Source organism: Hyphopichia burtonii (genome assembly GCF_001661395.1).
Source record: "Hyphopichia burtonii NRRL Y-1933 unplaced genomic scaffold HYPBUscaffold_7, whole genome shotgun sequence".
Lineage (NCBI taxonomy): Eukaryota > Fungi > Ascomycota > Pichiomycetes > Serinales > Debaryomycetaceae > Hyphopichia > Hyphopichia burtonii.
Genome location: NW_017963734.1, coordinates 113328 through 132409, shown reverse-complemented (window position 1 = coordinate 132409; position 19082 = coordinate 113328). Strand labels below are relative to the sequence as shown.

At 34.4% G+C, this 19082-nt stretch overlaps 12 protein-coding genes across 12 annotated transcripts in view; 8 read left to right on the top strand and 4 right to left on the bottom strand.

Annotated features, from left to right (window-relative positions):
• Positions 1 to 135: 135 nt before the first annotated feature.
• HYPBUDRAFT_150067 (uncharacterized protein) lies at positions 136 to 1764 on the top strand (the record flags this gene model as incomplete). Its single annotated transcript, XM_020220248.1, has 1 exon — positions 136 to 1764. The coding sequence occupies one exon, from the start codon at positions 136 to 138 to the stop codon at positions 1762 to 1764; it is 1629 nt and encodes a 542-aa protein (XP_020074482.1).
• Positions 1765 to 1790: 26 nt separating this feature from the next.
• On the bottom strand, positions 1791 to 2147 carry TIM8 (protein transporter). Its single transcript, XM_020221699.1, has one exon. The coding sequence runs from the start codon at positions 2127 to 2129 to the stop codon at positions 1857 to 1859; it is 273 nt and encodes a 90-aa protein (XP_020074481.1). The 5' UTR covers positions 2130 to 2147; the 3' UTR covers positions 1791 to 1856.
• Positions 2148 to 2284: 137 nt separating this feature from the next.
• Positions 2285 to 3223, top strand: HYPBUDRAFT_168163 (uncharacterized protein; the record flags this gene model as incomplete). Its single annotated transcript, XM_020222797.1, has 1 exon — positions 2285 to 3223. Exon 1 carries the CDS (start codon positions 2309 to 2311, stop codon positions 3221 to 3223), a length of 915 nt encoding a protein of 304 aa, XP_020074480.1. The 5' UTR covers positions 2285 to 2308.
• HYPBUDRAFT_153736 (aldehyde dehydrogenase family protein) lies at positions 3210 to 5369 on the bottom strand. The gene has a single exon (XM_020221698.1). The coding sequence runs from the start codon at positions 4878 to 4880 to the stop codon at positions 3273 to 3275; it is 1608 nt and encodes a 535-aa protein (XP_020074479.1). The 5' UTR covers positions 4881 to 5369; the 3' UTR covers positions 3210 to 3272.
• Positions 5370 to 5420: 51 nt separating this feature from the next.
• On the top strand, positions 5421 to 8084 carry HYPBUDRAFT_7602 (Zn(II)2Cys6 transcription factor; the record flags this gene model as incomplete). Its single annotated transcript, XM_020223674.1, has 1 exon — positions 5421 to 8084. The coding sequence occupies one exon, from the start codon at positions 5421 to 5423 to the stop codon at positions 8082 to 8084; it is 2664 nt and encodes an 887-aa protein (XP_020074478.1).
• Positions 8085 to 8493: 409 nt separating this feature from the next.
• HYPBUDRAFT_150063 (Zn(II)2Cys6 transcription factor) lies at positions 8494 to 11367 on the top strand (the record flags this gene model as incomplete). Its single annotated transcript, XM_020220247.1, has 2 exons — positions 8494 to 10447; positions 10634 to 11367. The coding sequence occupies 2 exons, from the start codon at positions 8494 to 8496 to the stop codon at positions 11365 to 11367; spliced, it is 2688 nt and encodes an 895-aa protein (XP_020074477.1).
• An 831-nt stretch (positions 11368 to 12198) lies between these two features.
• On the top strand, positions 12199 to 13824 carry HYPBUDRAFT_7600 (MFS general substrate transporter; the record flags this gene model as incomplete). Its single annotated transcript, XM_020223673.1, has 1 exon — positions 12199 to 13824. One exon carries the CDS (start codon positions 12199 to 12201, stop codon positions 13822 to 13824), a length of 1626 nt encoding a protein of 541 aa, XP_020074476.1.
• Positions 13825 to 13876: 52 nt separating this feature from the next.
• HYPBUDRAFT_113288 (uncharacterized protein) lies at positions 13877 to 14782 on the bottom strand (the record flags this gene model as incomplete). Its single annotated transcript, XM_020218953.1, has 1 exon — positions 13877 to 14782. One exon carries the CDS (start codon positions 14780 to 14782, stop codon positions 13877 to 13879), a length of 906 nt encoding a protein of 301 aa, XP_020074475.1.
• Positions 14783 to 15922: 1140 nt separating this feature from the next.
• On the top strand, positions 15923 to 16714 carry RPL82 (60S ribosomal protein eL8; the record flags this gene model as incomplete). Its single annotated transcript, XM_020223672.1, has 1 exon — positions 15923 to 16714. One exon carries the CDS (start codon positions 15923 to 15925, stop codon positions 16712 to 16714), a length of 792 nt encoding a protein of 263 aa, XP_020074474.1.
• A 428-nt stretch (positions 16715 to 17142) lies between these two features.
• On the top strand, positions 17143 to 17608 carry RPL29 (60S ribosomal protein eL29). The gene has a single exon (XM_020221697.1). It carries the CDS (start codon positions 17294 to 17296, stop codon positions 17483 to 17485), a length of 192 nt encoding a protein of 63 aa, XP_020074473.1. The 5' UTR covers positions 17143 to 17293; the 3' UTR covers positions 17486 to 17608.
• Positions 17609 to 17777: 169 nt separating this feature from the next.
• Positions 17778 to 18697, top strand: HYPBUDRAFT_142865 (uncharacterized protein; the record flags this gene model as incomplete). Its single annotated transcript, XM_020219839.1, has 1 exon — positions 17778 to 18697. Exon 1 carries the CDS (start codon positions 17933 to 17935, stop codon positions 18695 to 18697), a length of 765 nt encoding a protein of 254 aa, XP_020074472.1. The 5' UTR covers positions 17778 to 17932.
• Positions 18698 to 18893: 196 nt separating this feature from the next.
• The window catches only part of RPL2 (60S ribosomal protein uL2), a gene marked incomplete at its 3' end in the record, with an annotated part of 1113 nt that continues 924 nt past the window's right edge, over positions 18894 to 19082 (bottom strand). Inside the window, exon 3 of the mRNA XM_020222796.1 lies at positions 18894 to 19039. Coding sequence (XP_020074471.1) covers positions 18894 to 19039 — 146 coding nt within the window. The remainder of the gene's footprint in view (positions 19040 to 19082) is intronic.

Here is a 19082-nt window from a genome sequence, read left to right as displayed (position 1 = left end):
CTAACTAAAGGGTTCCTTGGTTTTGATGGTTTTTTCTCAATACGAACTTTTTTTTTGATTTTTTTTTTTTTCATTTTCATTTTTTTCAGTAACACCATCTCTTGTTCTATCATTACGAGTGATTTCTGAGACAAAATGCCTATACCGTGGGAATTTATAACAGGGAAGTTGGCTATAGACAGGGAACTGGTTCTAGACAAGAGGCTATCGGAAGATCAAGTTCACAAATTAAAGATTGAGATTGATAATAACCATCTTGAATTATCTTCGATTGACTTGCATCAATTACCAAAATCTGCATACTTCATACTTGAAACATTACTTATTTCTGCTAACGATGAGGAACAATTACTTGAAATCAGCAAACAGTTGATTAAATCATTGGAGATACCGGATCATCAATGGAATTGGCTTGAGCATGATTTTGACATAGTATCAAGTAACTATTATAAAATAAGAATCTTGCGTATATTGGTTGAAAAACTTCACCCCAAATCTGAGGAACTGGCATGGAAATTAGTGATTGCTCTCTCTTATCATATCAATCCAAATGTGCCTTGGAGCAACAACATGAATTCAGAAATCTTAAAGGATGTATTGAACCAAAACGGCATTCAGGAGTTAATCGAAAAGAACATTTTGAATTTCGTATATGAAGACTTGAAACCAACCCTTTTGACGTTTCAGAAAAATTTGAAAAAATCGGATTTTTCACTTGCAAACCCCAATGTTTCGGGCTCAGGTTATGCAGTTGCTAAAACTCACAACAAGTCTTTATTGCATGGTGGTCTCCGACCTAAATTGGGCTTCTCTGGAATAAATGAAAGCATCAATAGTGAAGATGTAAGGAAAACTTTCAAGACATCCTCGGATATCCGGTCATTATCAATGGTTTGGTTCACCATCTACGTTTCTTCGTCCAAGTCTCATTACAATGAATACTGGCCCTTAATAACATCGTTCATCTTAAATGTGTTCGATGATCACGAGGCCTTGTTCAAGGTGCAAGGTTGTAAGCTTTTAAAATTTCTCGTTGAAAAGTTGCATCCAATTCCCGGCCAAACCCATTTCCTAGTTAAAACTGGGTTACAGGATTTATTCATCGAATCTGTTAAGATATGCTTATCTTATTTACCACAATTGACCCCCGTAGAGGAGTCAATATTTATTTTATCAAATGCATACCCAGTAATTTATGAGTTGGTTAGTTTGAATGATGAATCGAAGGAAACATTAAGAGAATTCGTGGATATCATCAATGGGAACATCTTAACTTCCATTTCTCATATTCAAGATAGAGTGGATGAACATATGGTAGACTTGAATATTCTCCTCATACAACAAATTGGTGTAATTATAGAATTTTATTTGAAAGAAAACATTCTCGTTTGTTTATCAAGAGTCAACTTTATACTCAGTCAAACAATCACCAGTCCTTTCACGATAGATAAGACCAAGGGAACTCAGCTCATCGATGCCGCCATACAAATTCAATTAAAAATATTAAGAGCCGTGCAAAGTTTAAACGATCCCGAAGCTATGAGCTTAATATTAAACTATAGGTATGATTTTTTGGCTGCATGGACCATACTAATCAAAAGATTAGAAAAAACTAGTTATGAATTTGATACTAGTAATATCAAAATTGCATTTCAAGTATTGAAAGATATTTGCAAGTCCATTAACAAATTAGAGGAGTTAAAGGATGACGTACATAAGATAAGTACGCATACTCCTCAAATAAATGAAATCTTCTCTATTTAACTTACGAATAATGAACAACATAGGAAACCGGAATGTATATTTACAAGATTAAAGGAATGTACAACTATTTAATATATATGATCGTAGGAAATCTATTTTTGAACTCCTTGTAAAGCTTGAACCACTCTGATATTGGTATCCAAGAATCTGTTCAAGCAATTAGTTAAACATTGCTCTTCACCACTGTTTAAATCAGCACTGAGTATTGGTTTGTCCTTATTGCATTTCTTGAAGCACATATCAGTGAAGTTGTGAATAGACATTTGAACCTTTGATTTGGAATTTTCAGATTCAACAAATTGCATGATCTCCTTTCTTGAAGATTCGTCAAGGTTTTGCAAAGCAGCAGTAGAAATCGAAGACATCGTCAATGTATAAATAAGAACTTACTCAAGGAATTCTTCATTATATTATTTTTCATCAGTATTCGATTTCAAGTTTTTTTTCCCTACCAAAAATTTTCAGAAATAGATGTACGGATATTTTGGATAAACACTGAAAGTTACCCTTTCACAACTTTAGGGCCAAATTATATAATATCCGGATGCCAGGGTCAAAGCTAGACAAGGTAAAAGCTATATTGTCCGAGAGGGCAACTCCAAAGGTTGATTCACCGAGTCCTGTTCGGTCGGACGATGTCCAACTTGTTTATTTGAACGAGTTAGAAAAAGACATTGAAAATACAGAAACATTCTCCAAACAGGCAGATAAGGCTATAAAAACATTGAAAGAAGGACTAGAGGCACAATTAGATTCAGGGGAGAGTGAATTAGAAAGGAAGATGAGGATCCTCGCTTTACACGATACTTACTCGAAGATTTCATACATTCCAAGTAAAAATGATGTAATTGGAATATCAACAGCCTCAAAAGAAGTGAATGAACTTATAGGCAAACAAGCTAAGATATCATCAAACTTACAAGAAGAAGGGACTGAGCTAGATGACCAGGCTGAAAATTTGAAGACATTGATAAATGATTATAATGAAATGCTAGTTAATTTAGAGAAAAGAATACAAAAAAATCCATCCAAATTAGAAGGGCTTTCGTTGAAAGAGAATAAGATCCAAGAATCAGAAATATCGCTTAAAAATCAGTTAAATCAAACAAAGGATAAGCTTTCAGAGGCGTCTAGAGTCGAAAAACATCTTCAATCACACTTGAATAAAATAGTTGCAAAATTCTTATCATTTCAGCATTGGTCTAATGAAGATTTTGCAGACGAAGAAGCTTTTAAAAGAAATATTCGACTGTTTGCGGATGTGGTCAATAAGTTGGTTGAAAACCTATTGAAGACCATAGAGTATGAAGATGATTCAGTATGGTTAGAGATTCAACCATCTGCATCAGATGAAAGCTTGATAAATATTTTACTTCGGAATGGGATTCTTGTTAGTCGACAAGATTCAAGTAGTGAATCATACTATTTGAAACTACGAAAATACGGAATCGAATTTTAATATCATAAAAGTAAATCATTAATTACTTAGAAATAGCTTAGTCAACAGATCAATTTTGTCTGGTCACTGCTGCTCTTACCGATTTAATTTCGGTGTAGTTATGTAAAACTTCTTCGCCTAATTCTCTACCAATACCAGATTGTTTGAATCCTCCGAATGGAACCATTGGATGGTAATCATTGTAAGTGTTGACCCACACGGTACCAGCCTTGAGTCTTCTTGAAACATCAATGACCTTATTGAAGTCATTTGATTGAATACCAGCAGCTAATCCGTATTCGGTATCGTTTGCTAATTTGACTACTTCATCAACAGTCTTAAATTTACTGACGGTAACAACTGGACCAAAAATTTCTTCTTTGTTAATTTTTGAATCTGGTTTAACGTCACCGAATATAGTTGGTTGAACAAAATAACCTTTCTCTTCTAATCTTTTACCACCGGCTAAAACAGTGGCACCTTCTTCAGTACCGATTTGAATATACTTCAAGATTTTATCCAATTGGGAAACACTATTTTGGGCACCTTGAATGGTATCAGGTAAAAATGGGTTACCAACTTTAACGGAAGAATTAGCGAAATCAACTAATTTCTTGATGAAAACATCATAAATATCTTCATGAACATATAAACGAGAACCAGCTGAGCAAACTTCCCCAGAATTGTAGTAGATACCAGCAACTACAGATTTCAAAGCCACATCAAGATCAGCATCGTTAAAGATGATATTTGGAGACTTACCACCTAATTCCAACGTGATCTTCTTCATGGTATCGGCTGCTTTCTTCATAAGAGCCTTACCAGTTGCAGTCGAACCAGTGAAAGCAATTTTTCTTACCAATGGGTGTTCAACCAAAGCATTACCGGTGATCTTACCAAATCCACTGACAACATTGAACACCCCCGGTGGGAAAACGTCATTCTCTTTAATCAAATTACACAAGTATAAAGCAGATAACGGAGTTGATTCGGCAGTTTTCAAAACAGAAGTATTACCAACAACAATACCGGTGATTTTCCAAATAAGCATCAAAAGAGGGAAATTCCAAGGAATGATTTGTCCGACAACACCAATTGGTTCACGACGAGTGAAATTGAAATAATCGTCCCCAGTCTCGATTTGCTTACCACCAAATTTATCGGCCCAACCAGCAGCAGATCTCAAGCAAGCGATACCAAGAGCCACATCCCCTCTAGCATCGCCAAGTGACTTACCATTATCGAGAGACTCAATAGAAGCAAGGGTCTCTGCATGCTGTTCAATCAAGTCAGCCAACTTGAAAAAAGCCAGTGCCCTAAAGGAGGGATCTGACGTGGCCCAGGGAGAATGATCAAAGGCATTTTGAGCAGCCTGAATAGCAATATCGACATCGTCTTCACGAGATTCATAAATAGTTGCGATTAGCTCTTCAGTTGCAGGAGAGAATACTTCAAAAGTCTTCTTTTGACGAGATGGAACAAATTCCCCGTTTATAAACAACCCGGTTGGCTGAACATATTCCTCTCCGGTTGGCAACGTAACAGAAGTTTCAAGAGGAATCTGAGCGTAACCACGAACTAGAACTTTAGAAATAGCCCCAGTTGTTGATGGATGAAATTTAGTTGCAAAGTTTTTTTGCAAACCAACTGATCTAGAAAAACGGAATGCTGAAAGCATGATTAACAGTTATATACCAATTGAACTGACCTTTCAAATTAAGATCTCTATAGAAGTAAGCATCCCGATTCACCCTTATATATACACCAATATTTTATTTGCAATTGCTTTTCCCTTCTTTCAATTGCTTTAGCTTCTCAATGATTGGCAAACTTTAACAGAATAATTGCAGCAATCAGCCCTTCTCAACTCTATTGGCCAAAACAACAATACAATTAGACAATCCTCAATACACTCGATGACGTCCCTTTCCCGAAGAATGCATTCCCATCCCCGTTTAAGTTCCTTTCTTTCCTTAATGTTAATGGTAGAGTGATTGGGTCAAAATGGTCTAGCCGTAGTTTCCAACTGAAAAAAAAAACACCCAAACACCAAGACTTTATTGAAGGGAACAAATGACGAAATTCCGCTAGATCCTTTGGAAATGACATATGATTGACAAAAACAAAATTCAAGTCAAGGTTAAAAAGGTTGAATCCGGTCCGACCAATGAACTCAAGACAACTTTACTAGGAAAGTCTGATTCACTGGTTAAAAAAAATGTCTCATCCTGAAGAATCAAGTGGTTTGACGAGCAACCTGACTGCATTTCCGTATTTGACTCCACCAGATCTAGCATCAGGGCAGAAGAAACAACAGACATCGACGAATACCAGCTCAAATTATCCCGAGGGAAATGATTCCCTATCTCATCAGAGCCCACGAGTCAATGCAGAAACCCAAGAGATTGAGAAAGAATATCCACCAAGAAAGAAACATAGAAGAAGGAGAGCAGTGTTGAGTTGTCATACCTGCCGTCGAAAGAAGATTCGATGTAATAGAGAGCTCCCATGTGATAGATGTCTTTCTCTAGGCTTAGAGGGCCAATGTAAGTACGATTCAAGTACCAATAATGAAAATAATTTTGTTCCAAATTCGAAAACTGCGTTTGATGGTTCCGAAACTACGGTTGATGAGTATCAATCGCAAGCCGACCCACCAGAAAGTTATGCTAATGCTTTCACTGGTCAAGATGATGGTGATCTTATAGGAATAAACCCATCTTGTGGTCCTGAAGAATGTAATATGTTATATAATGCCGGGACGTCAACCAAAGCACCGGTATTTAAAAAAAAGCCAAACATTTTGATAAGACTACTGCATCAAGATATTGGGTTTGAAGTTTTCTGGAGAATTAAGAAACGATCTTCTAATCTTCTTAATTTCCGGACGATTGTTTCGGTAACATGGTCAATATCAAAATCAGAATTGGGTCTTCTTCAAGCCAGAGTTAGGGAGGCATTTGGTGATTGTTATGTACCACATCCGGATTCTAAACCCAAACCAAATGCAAAAGTCATCAAAAACGGATTAGCTAAGTATGGAAGACCACTAGGAACGTTAGTTAGTCAAGAGTTTGACGAATTCGATACCATTAACGAATCCTTGAAAAAAATTTTCCCAAAACATAATGTTATGAGTTTACATATTAAAAGATTTTTCGAAAAATTGTATCCGTTTTATCCTATAATCGATGAAAAAAACTTCATGAGTACTGTGAATAAGATTTTACGATTTGATGAATACGGGAATTTCAAAAACTTGATTGTTAGTAATAAAATTGATTTGGCCCAATTCATCATTTTACTTATTATGTTAAGGCTATCATATCTATCTGTATTTACTAATAACATCCCTTTAAATCAATCAGTTTTGGATTCTGATAGCGATGATGAAAGGGCCATTATAATGAAGAATCCAATAGTAATTGATCTCATGGTCATATCAGATCAGTGTTTAAAAGAAATATGGGAGTATCATCATTTAACTGTATTACAAGCACTCACAATGAGACATTCGTATAGTATTGTTGCACCAGAAGAATCCAAAGGAGCAATAACTGATGATTTACAAGTTTCAGTTGGGTTGTTAGTAACTACGGCTTATGCTTTAAAGTTAGATCTTGATCCTGATGACACGGTTGAAATATATTTAAATGATAAGGTCAACTCAATAAGAAGAAAGCTTTGGTACTATATTGTTAATGAAGATTATATGACTAATCTTACGTTTAATTATGTTCTGATGTGTAAAAAAAAATTTACTACAAAATTACCAATTGTTAGTAAAGAATCATCCAGTATATCGGATTTAGCTTTGGAACAAAATGCAATTAATAATTTGAAGAATAACTATGAAATAATCAGTAGTGGTAATGAGATTGTGAAGCTTTTGATAAGAACACAAAGACATTGCCAAGTCAATACAGTATTAGGAATGTTATCTGAATTAGAATTATTAGTTGCAAAAAGACTAGGCAAAGTCGAAGATTATATAAATAGTGAAAGGGGGAACTATACCAAGATTATAAATTTCAAGACGTATTTCCAAGTCAAATCGTTTATTGCTTCTATATATCAATTTTTCCATTTGCATTTTGAGCAACGAGGTGACATACCTCTACTGTTCTTTTTCTTGAAAAAAGTCCTTTCGATATCGAGTAAGGAATTCGACTTGATTGATGATGATTTCATTTTAAATTCTCATAATTATTTTGACGAAACTTTCACAATGATAGTTAGTCCAATAGTAGGTCAGAATATGCATGCATTATCTTTAGCATACTTAGGTATAGCAATGAGACTTAAGTATACTTTGCACACCATAAATTTAAATCCCCATGATGATTTGATTTCTAAAACAATTAACGAACTTATTCAAAGAAATTACTCTGCTTTAACAAAAAAATTTTCCGTTAGTGACGTTTTAAGTTTCAGGTATTTTTCCTCGTGGAGATCGAAAAAGGGTCAGATATTTGGTTACTCTTTTTTAGAAAAACAACCTTTGCCTAAAATTGACCTGGAGTTTCTTGTTAAAGTTACTTTCAAATATAAACTACAAAATTATCAAGAATTAATTCAAATCCTTCCCGAACCAACTCTATCTCTTGATGCATATATGAACAGAGTCACGATCCTCGACCTTAGCACTTCTTCCATAAACGAGTGCCAAAGTGAAGCTTATTGGACACAATTATGTGGAGTCGAATACGAATCCGAACATCTACCGAAATCCTTAAGGAAAAAACCAGTTTCTGAAGTGCCTTTGGACGTGATGAATGTCCAAAACTTGCTTGATGACCCTGAATTATTACGAAATTTAAATTTCTTTGATTTAGGCGAATTTTCCGACTTCACTGGATTTGCTAATGACTACTTTGGATAATTTTACGAAAACCCTTGGTTGCATCGAACCCTCGGTTGCGTTAACCTGTCAAAATCAGGGTTGCAATGATAAGTATTCCCGCTACGGTGACATAACCTCACAGCAAATTTCACATTTTATCTTTGAATAGACCCGTGAACTCGTAAACCTGTAGCCTTGATTAAAATAGCCATATTCTTGTAGTAGTAATAGCTATGGTAAAACACCGTTGGGTGTACGGAGGGTATCCGGGGAAAACTCCGGAGCTTTCAACCGTTGCGACAAGAAAAATCCGACTGCAAAGGACTTAGCGGAGAAAAAGCAAACGAAGGTAAAAACAGAAAAAGCTCATTGAAATCAAAGTTTATTAAATATTTAAAGAAGCTGGAAATCGGTTGTTAGAACCATCAAATATAATTTGAATTCTAAGATGATGCTACCTGATGGTAAGAAGAGAGGGATGGTTAATGGATTTAACCCATCACCAGCTGAAAATGGGTTCAATATCGGTCCAGGGTTAGCCGCACCAAATATGGCAGCAATGTCATCTAGCGTATTAAATGGACCAGAACCAAAACATGATCCGTATCTGGTATCCCCTTCTAACTCCAGTAGCCCTAACGAGACAGAACAAAGATCAGGAATGAAAAGAGGGCCAGAAGATGGGTATGAGAATGAAGCACGAGGTAAAAAGGATGGTTCTCAAGGAGTACGAAAGCGGAATCGAGCTATATTGAGTTGTCAGACCTGTCGCCAAAAGAAGACTAGATGTAATAGAGAGATGCCATGTTCTCAATGTGTGAAGAATAATGTTGGACATTTGTGTAGTTATAATTATCAGAAGGATGGGTCTAGTAATGGCAATGAATTAGATAATGGTAATCTGAATTATCATGGAGTTAATGAAGAAATCATGATCTTAAGGAAAAAAGTCCAAGAATTGGAAGCAAGAGAAGCTTCGTATAAAGATTCAAAGAGTAAAGAAACTAATATTATATTACAAGGATCAAGATCGGAATTATTAATCGGAATTAATCCGGTCTGTCCATCGAAAGATGTAATTGATATTAATGACACTTTAGCCAAAGTTGGTAAATCAAAGGCTTCATTTTATTTCCCTAAACCTTTAAGACAAGATCCTGGCTTAAATGTATTTTGGATGTTAAATTCAAACCCATTAGTTAAAAGATGTAATTTTACGACTCTATTATCAATGACAACTCTTGATCCATCGACTAATTATAATAATACGGTTAGGATTTTGGAAAAATTGCAAAATCAATATGGAGATCAATTCATTCAACATCCATTTCAAGGATCGATTTATAATTCAAAAACAATAAGAATAGCAATTACAAAATATGGTAAACCTTTAGGCCATACGATCAATGAACTTTACGACGATAATGAATCACTTTTATTATCTTTACAAAGATTGTTACCTGGGAAGATGATTCTTGATCAATTAATTGATCGATTCTTCAAGAAATTATATCCATTTTTCCCAATTGTTGATGAAAAAATAATTTCGGCTGAATTTGTCAAAATCTTTCAGTTTGGTTCTAACGGATTTTTGGAAAATATCAAAGTAAAACAACAATCTGATTTGGCCAATTTAATCATCATTCTAGTAATCTTAAGATTATCATACCAATCAATATTTAAAAATGATATTATTAAAAATAAAGAAATGCTTGATTCCACTGGTACAGTTGAATCTATTTTGCTATCAAATCCGATTTCACTTGATGTTATTGATGTAGTTGATAGATATTTAAAAGAGTTTAATTGTGTTAGAAGACAATCATTCGAAGTTCTTCAAGCATTTTTAATGAGAAGAGTGTATAAGAAAGTTGGAGCTGAAGAAGGTGATGGTCCACAAAGTTGGGATGCTCAAGCATTTAATGGTTTAATAATAAATATGGCAATTGCAAATGGCTTGAATAGAGACCCCGATTACTATTATGATAATACCTTAAGTGAACGAGATAAATTATTAAGAAGAAAAGTATGGTATTTTTTAGTCAATTTAGATATAGCTTCGTCACTATCATTTTCATATAGCTTATGCATATCAAAAGATGATTATGATACTAAATTACCAACATTGAAAACAGAAGCTTCAAATATTGATGATTACGAATTAGAAAAAAAAGTTATTCAAAGTTTTTCGATCAAATCTACTATCTTAGAGCCATTATCAGACTTATGTCAAGAAATTGGAGAGTTTGAAAGTCGTAAGAAAGTTAATCAAATGTTAATACAGGTGAATGATTTAGAAAACCTAATTTTAAAAAATTTAGGAACGGTTGGTGATTATACCAGCTCTAAAAAAGGCAGACAAGATTTTCTCAAAATTACAAAATTTCAATTGAATCTTTATTGTAAGTTATATTTGTTATCAGTTTATCAATTTCTTACTCTTTACTATGAAAAGTTAGGAAATAAAAACCTACTGTTTTATTTTTTGAAAAAATTCAGTATAATATATTTGATTGAATTAAACTCAATTAACACTGAATTACTTTTTAAATGTGATGAATATTTTGATGACACTTTCACTATCATAGTATCTCCTTTATTGGTTCTTTTGAAACATACAATATTGTATGGTGCCATCAGTTTTACTATTAGGCTATACTCAACATTAAGAACATTGAAAAGAGATCCCTTGTTCGAAGAAAATTATAATAAAATCATATCACACCGAGAATTCGTGGAACTCTTGACTAGAATCATTGGTTTGAATGCTAAGACTTTAAAACAAAATATCAAGTTCTTTGGGGTATTATCAAGAAGATACTTTTGTGCTTGGAAATCAAGAAAAGTTCATGTTTATGGTGTTGAGTTGATTTCCAATGAATCTATATATGATTTCAATCCTAAAATGACCGATCGTGCTAAGTTTAATTACTCCATCAATCATTTCAAAGAATTTGAGTCAATATTCGAACAATATTTAACCAGGTTGACTTTATCAAGTTCATTAAACATAAATTTGACAGTTACCAACGAAGATTATTCTTGCTTAAAAGCTACTAAGATTAATGAGTTCGACCCAAAGAATATAACCATCAGAATGATGGAAATGATTCAAAATGATCATTTTTGGTTACAGATTAGTAAAAGCCAACAAGAGACTGATACTTTATCAAATGCTTTCAAATCTGAATTAGAACAAACTTCCCCGTCTTCTGATATCAACCCTGCCTTAGGTGGTAACTTATTACATGAATATTTCGACATGTTTGGAAGCACCTGGAGTGATGATAATATATTCGACGATTTGAACCCTCTACAATGATGTGGCATAAGATTTAATTAATTTGCTTAGTCAGGCGTAGTAATTATTTGAACATATTTTTTGTTCTTGTCCTTTTTCTTAACTGCCTAATGGTCATTCATCTTATCATCCTTGTCCTTGCCGTTGTGCTTTGCCTTCCAACTATCCGAGCCGAACAGATTGAGATGCCTGGAAGCAGAGCATCACAGTTGTGAAGATCTTTCACAATTTATTCTTTCACAGGGAATCTGGTTTGGCCAGTTCCTTCCTCCCCTGGCATCAAAATCTTTGTGCTCTTCTTTTACACTATTGTCTCTTAGTGTCCCTATATATGTTTATATTACCATAGTTAATGTCTCAGTTATGTTTAATGAATATCTACTTACTTTTAGTCCGATTTGCAGCATATAGGTCAAATATCCGGTATAGGTCACGTGAGATTAGCATGTACGCGCAAGTATGCAAAATAACCTGTGAAATGTGGCTGCAAAATGTATGGTTTAAAGAAGCCATAGTTTGAAATGGTTTTGATATGGCGATTTGAAAATCAAATGGTGCAATTCAATTTGCGAAGCTAAAATTAATTTATTGAGATAATCTCATAAAACAAATCACATTATTTATGTAATTCGCCCCGGGTAAAAAATTTTTGCAATCTTTAATTATTCGAGAACCATTAACTTAGGATAAATAGCAAGTAAATTTCTCTTCTTTTATATCTTTTTCAATGTTTGAATATAAGGTTCTCTATTATTTATTTACATAAGGTTTTTTGAATCTGCTTCAAGCATTTTGCATCCGATTACTACTTTGTCATTTTTTTGACTGATTTAATTTAGATATTTATTTAAAATGGCAGGTCAATGGTTACCTTCAAAGGATAAGGCAGCCAATATCGATATAACTGACAAAGAAGTTGACGCTGAGTCGCTTTCTTCATATAACAGCCATGTATTCCAAGACCCGGTTGTTTGTGAATATTATAAAGATTTATACGAAAAGACGAATTATGAATGTCGTCATCATTTTGATCCTGAAATAACTTGGACTTTAGAAGAAGAGAAGAAAATCTTATGGATCAATGACTGGAGGGTTACTTTTTGGGCATTTATCATGTTTACTGGTTTAAACTTGGATAGATATAATATTAAGCAAGCTGTTTCCGATTCTATGTTGGATGATTTGAATTTAACGACTGATGATTATAATTTAGGTAACACTATTAATTTAGTTTGTTTTTTAGCTGCTGAATTACCTTCACAATTGATTTCTAAAAAATTGGGTGCTGATATTTGGATTCCAACCCAAGTCTGTATTTGGTCAATTGTTTCTTTAACTCAATTTTGGATAAAGTCTAAGGCTGGCTTCTTAGTTACCAGAGCTTTGGTTGGTGCTTTTGAAGGGGGTTTTATTTGTGATATGGTTTTATTCATGTCTTATTTCTATACTGGTGCAGAATTACCTTGGAGACTTTCATTATTCTATATTTCGAATCCTTTAACTTCAGTTATTTCTGCTTTATTGGCTGCTGCTCTACTTTTAATTAAAACTAAAGCTGTTCCTGAAGGGTGGAGATTTATGTTTTTAATCGAAGGTCTTATAACTTTGTGTGTTGGTATTTTATCTTATTTCATGATGCCTGCTTCTGCTGTGGAAACTAAAAAATGGTATAGAAAAAATGGTTGGTATACTGATCGTCAAGAAAAGATCTTGGTTAATAAAGTTTTGAGAGATGATCCTAATAAAGGTGATATGAATAATAGACAGCCAGTTACTTTGAAAGAATTGGGTAAAGCATTATTTGATATTGATTTATTCCCAATTTATGTCGTTAGATTTTTAGGAGATATTGGTTCTTCTCCAGTTTCCACTTATTTGACATTAACTTTGAAAAATTTAGGGTTTTCAACGGTGGTTACAAATTTATTATCAATTCCTTTTAATTTTATTTCAATTATTACTATGATGTTTACCGGCTGGCTATCCGAGAGAATAAATGATCGTGCTTTAGTGATTGCAACCACTCCTCTTTGGGTAGCTATTTGTACTTTGGTATTAAGATTTTGGCCCGATGCCCAGGTTAATGTTTGGGGTACCTATGCTTTGTTAACTGTTTTGTTAGGTCATGCTGCTATTTGGCCTCTTACAATTACTTGGTGTTCTTCAAATAGTAATTCTGTTCGTAGTAGAGCCGTTTCTTCTGCTGTTGTCAACATTTTCTCTCAGGCTGCTGGTATTGTTAGTGCAAACATTTATAGAGATGACGATAAACCTTTATACAAACGTGGTAATACTGATTTAATCATTGTTGCATTTGCTGCTATTGCAGCTTGTGTTTTAGCAAGATTTTATTTCATTTTCAGAAATAAATATAATGAAAAAAGGTGGAACGCCTTAACGGTGGAAGAACAAGAGAAATACCTTGAAACAACTACGGATGAAGGTAATAAGAAGATTAACTTTAAGTTTGTATATTGATTTTTTATTATTAGAATATATAAAAAATGGTGTGATGAAAAGATCCTGTAGATTAATCTTGGGTATCGATGGCTTCTTGATCTTCTAATTGGTTCCCATTTTTATACATGTAAAATTGAAGGAAGATAAAACTATCTTCAAGAATGGTACCCAATGAACCCAATAACCAACTCAAATTCAACAAAATATACTTCTTGTCACTTCTAAAGAATAAAATTTGACCAGCATAAGTCAAGTTTCCTAATACTGAGAAAAGGAAGAATAATAAACTTAAACCTTCAACCGATTTTCTTTGATGGTTTTGAATGATTTGTGGAATTCTAGCTCCCAAGTATAATAAAGCTGAACAGTAACCCATAAATTGTGGACCTACTTCAATTTTACTATCTGGTTTATCGTCATAAGAGTCTTTTGAACCAGAAAGTAAGTACCCCAATACACCTGCACCAATTACGAATAAAATTGGTAAAATATATCTGGTGAAAATACCATTTTTTTCTGGATCCGTTCCGATATAAGTCAAATTAGAAGATCTTCTTCTTTCTAATAATGGTTGTGCTTCAGTATTGTGATCTTGATTATTATTATGATGATGGTGGCGATGATGGTGTTGCTTTTTATGATGTTTTGGATAAATGAAAGTATAATAAGTATAAGAACCAATCATTAAAGCATCAGCAATACAGAACCAAACGGCTAAGAATATCACTTCGGGTAATAATCCGGCCCATAACGCACCAATCAAATTGAATAAGTCACCCAAGAACCAGATCGATATGAATCCGATTGCGATACCATCAGCAGATTTCAACCTCCATTGCTCGATTAGCTGAGGCATAAGAAGTACTATCCAACAAGCAAGAGAAGTTGAACCCAAAATCCCAGATATCTGAATTCTTAACGGTACTTCAGAAGGTTCTGCAGCAATAACATGTTGTAACAAAAGAGAATAGGCCATTTCCAACAATATCAAGTTGATCCTACCTCGTATCAACTACGTTTATCGGAAACACTAGCGACTTAAAGATAAATGAAATTATAGTCATTAGAAAAAGAAACAGAGTCAGACAGAAGAAAAAATCGAGCAAAAAAGCGAAATTTGCAAAATGATGAGATTTTCAAATATCGAAATAAATTCCGTCTTGGGGAATTGTCTTAAAGGGTGGTATTCTCATCTCCATCTCCAGAAGCGTTGTTCTGAAGGGATGGGTGGTCTCAATGGTGCTTTCGTTGCGAAAGAGTTGGCATTGTTTGAACGATTGACCGCAACAATAGTATCAACTAGTTCTCTTTCAAAGAATCATCATGACTACTTGAAAGTTTACTGAAGTGGCTCCATCGTATACTGGAGAATATAGATTAGTGGAGCTGAACACACCTGAACACACCTGAACACACCTGAGTAGATTAATCGGAATATATCTAAAGAGAGCTGAGTAGAGCTGCTATCGGGAGTTAATGCTCCAAGATCGTCAGTGTTTTCACTGTTACAATACGTGATACGCTCTGGCTATCCTTGAAGAGCTCGTCATATGCTGGTCGCTATATCTATACGTGTTGTAATAGCATTGAAATCATTTGCAACCTTTTCAAGTCTTGCACCCGAGTAAATTGGAGCCTTGTGCGGGTAATCCTCAGCACCAGAAAGAAAAACTCTCATTGAAAAAAAATTTTTCACTTTTCCCAATTAAAATTTAACTACCTTTTCTTCTTTATAAGAATTAACAAATAAGTATAACAAAATGGTATGTTCACCTGCTTGAAAGACGTTGGGAACTCCGCATAATACTGCTCTTATCTACCAGATAGAAAAGTTGTGCACTAAGGAGTGATGCCATTCGTTCTTTAATAAATTTTTTTTAGTGGCCTAGCTGGATCAAGTCTTTATAGACTTGTATTTTATGGTTAAAATACTTAAGCACAAGCACTAGAAGACTTGTGAATGCTTTGTTCATTATTAATGAATATTTAAGAATGTGCATTCACTTCTTGGTTGCACAGGTTGAGTATCTCTAAGATACTGTAGAGTAAAGTTTTTTATGAAGGGATAGTTCGTTGACATTTTATTTTGAGAACACTTTAAACTAACTTTTACTCAATGACACAGCCTACCAAGAAAGTTGCTCCAGCCCCATTAGCCTCTAAATCTGCCGTTAAGAAGGATTCAAAAAATCCTTTGATTGATTCTACTCCAAAGAATTTTGGTATTGGACAAAATATCCAACCAAAAAGAAACTTGAACAGATTTGTTAGATGGCCAGAATACGTTAGATTACAAAGACAAAAGAAGATTTTGTCTTTGAGATTGAAAGTTCCACCAGCTATTGCCCAATTCCAAAACGTTTTGGACAAAAACACTGCTGCTCAAACTTTCAAATTATTCAACAAATACAAGCCAGAAACTTCTGCCGAAAAGAAGGAAAGATTAACCAAAGAAGCTGCCGCCGTTGCCGAAGGTAAAAACGCTAAAGACGTTTCTCCAAAACCAGTCAATGTCAAATACGGTTTAAACCATGTTGTTGGTTTAATTGAAAATAAAAAGGCTAAATTGGTTTTAATTGCCAACGACGTTGATCCAATTGAATTGGTTATTTTCTTACCAGCTTTATGTAGAAAAATGGGTGTTCCTTACGCCATTGTTAAAGGTAAAGCTAGATTAGGTACTTTGGTTCATAAGAAAACTTCTTCTGTTGCTGCTTTAACTGAAGTTTCATCTGCCGATGAAGCTGAATTGGCTAAATTGGTTTCCACCGTCAATGCCAACTTCATTGAAAAATACGAAGACTCTAGAAGACACTGGGGTGGTGGTATCATGGGTTCTAAAGCCAATGACAAAAAAGCTAGAAAACAAAAATTATTAGATGAACCATCTAACGAAGCCAGAAAATAAGCCGTCTCTTCTATATAATATCTTGTACATTAATAAAACCGTCTATGTAAACCTTTTCCCCTTTGTAATTATCCAATACAAGACGATTACTGCAAATTTGAAGTTCCAATTAGGGCTCAGCCCTATGCAATCACGTGCGCTCACTTCAATAATTCAATTTTTTTTTTTTTTTCCTTAAAAAAATTTTCCCTTTTTTTTTTTTTTTAGTGCACTCAAGGTGTGACTGCACATTGCGTGGGAAAAACAGTGAGCATTTGCTACTCCAACACTGTTAATATAGGTGAATTATAAACTACTTCTTAACTTTTCTCTTTTTTTTAGTTTACTAAAGTATAGACATAATCGTATGTTAACATATATGTTGAAGTCAGAGTCCAAAGGAGAGGTTGGTTACGGCCCCAGTCTGGTGTGAAAGATCGTTGTGTGTGATTTTTTTTGTTTGACTAGTCAAGAAGAAGATTTTTCATCAAGTCCATCCCGACCAAGAAAGAATATTTGTGGAACAGATTTCTGGATACAGACCTAACTTTGGACTTTGAAAATGTTTAAGATAGAGTACTAACCACGTTTTATAGAAAAATGGCTAAATCTAAGAACCATACCGCCCATAACCAAACCAAGAAGGCTCACAAGAACGGTATCAAAAAACCAAGATCCCACAAATACCCTTCATTGAAAGGTGTTGATTCTAAATTCCGTCGTAACCACAGATATGCTTTACACGGTACCGCCAAAGCTTTAGCTAAAGCTCGTGCTGAAAAATCCGCTTAAATCAATTAATCAATCAGATTTATCCTATTACTGTACAATGTTTAATTAATAATTTTCATGATTTTTGTTTTTAAGTTACATTTTTCTTCTTCCTACGGGGTTTACTAGGTTTTGTATAAAGCTTACTTTCAATAAACAAACATATCTATAGTTTGAAATGTAGTTGTCCAATTGGAATTTGTACCGGTAGATTAATTTTACCCCTGTGGGTACGGGTGTATTCTGTTTGTGGATATTCTTTTGCAAAAAGTTGCAAAAAATCACCTCCTTCTGCCGCCGATATATCTATTCTAAAGTATCATCAAGCTCCTTCAAGAAGATAAGCAATGTCGTCCGCAGAAGCTCTATCCGCTGCCGCTGTAAGCCGCCAAACCCCAAGAATCTTCTTGTCGAATATCAATTATTACACCACTGAGGAAGATTTAGAGGAGTTATTATGTGATTTCAATGTGTATGGTCATACCCACGAATTGGTTTAATGATAGATTACTAACCCTCTCTAGAGTAAGTGTTCTCATTCCAAGCTACACGGTACGTTTCTCTAGGGGAAAATATAAGCCTTTAGGGATTGCCTATGCTGAATTGGGGTCTTTAGAAGATGCTCAGAAAGCAATTGAAAGTTTGAATGGATCTATTTTCAAAGATCGTTCTTTGAAAGTAAGACTTCATGTTCCTTATAAACCAAGAATCAAGTTAAGCGTTGAAACAAAGGCCGAAGCTCAAGGGTCTCCAATTAGCCTTGTTTCGCTTGATGGATCAGCGCAAGTTTCTGAACATGACGCTAATGAACTGAACGAAACCAGTCTTCCAAAGTCTCCTAGACCTGCTTTATCAGATGATACTCTTTTCATTTCAAATGTTCATCACAAAGTCACCGAAGAGTTAATCCGCCAACACTTTGATGATAAACCAACTACAGTATACCGTTATACTCCCAAAAACAGAAAGAGAACTGGATCGATATCTTTTAGGCATTCACCAATTTCTTACTTTGTTACTTTTGGGGCTTTGGAAGATAAATCTTTGGATGATATCGTTGGTGAATACAAATCCAAGAAACTAAACGGTCGTTTTGTTCTTTTTCGTAAAGCATTCGCTGATAGATTAGAATTGATTAAAATTGCTAATCAAGAACCTCAACCTGCGCAAATTGATGAATCTGAAACTGAAAATTCAATTATAAATGAGCTGCAAGGTCAAGATGAAACTTAAATTTTATAATTTAAATATATAATTTAAATATATAATTTGAATACATCTACAAATCAAGTTTTTTATAACGACTTTTTTTATTTATTTGTATTATAACACGAGAACATAAAACTGAAACCCATAAAAACTATTTATATTTGGATCATTAAAAATAATTTATACCAACAAGGTAATAAGTTATGAGTAAAAGTTAAATTTAATCTTGAGTTTTTTGGGTACCACGTAATAAACCGGTTCTTCTGGCAGCGATTAAACCAGCTTTTTGACCAGAAACAGCACCTCTAGAGATGGTAGAAGCTTTACCAATATGTTGATGGTTACCACCACCATGAGGGTGATCAACTGGATTCATGGCAACACCTCTAGTCTTTGGCCAAGAGTTACG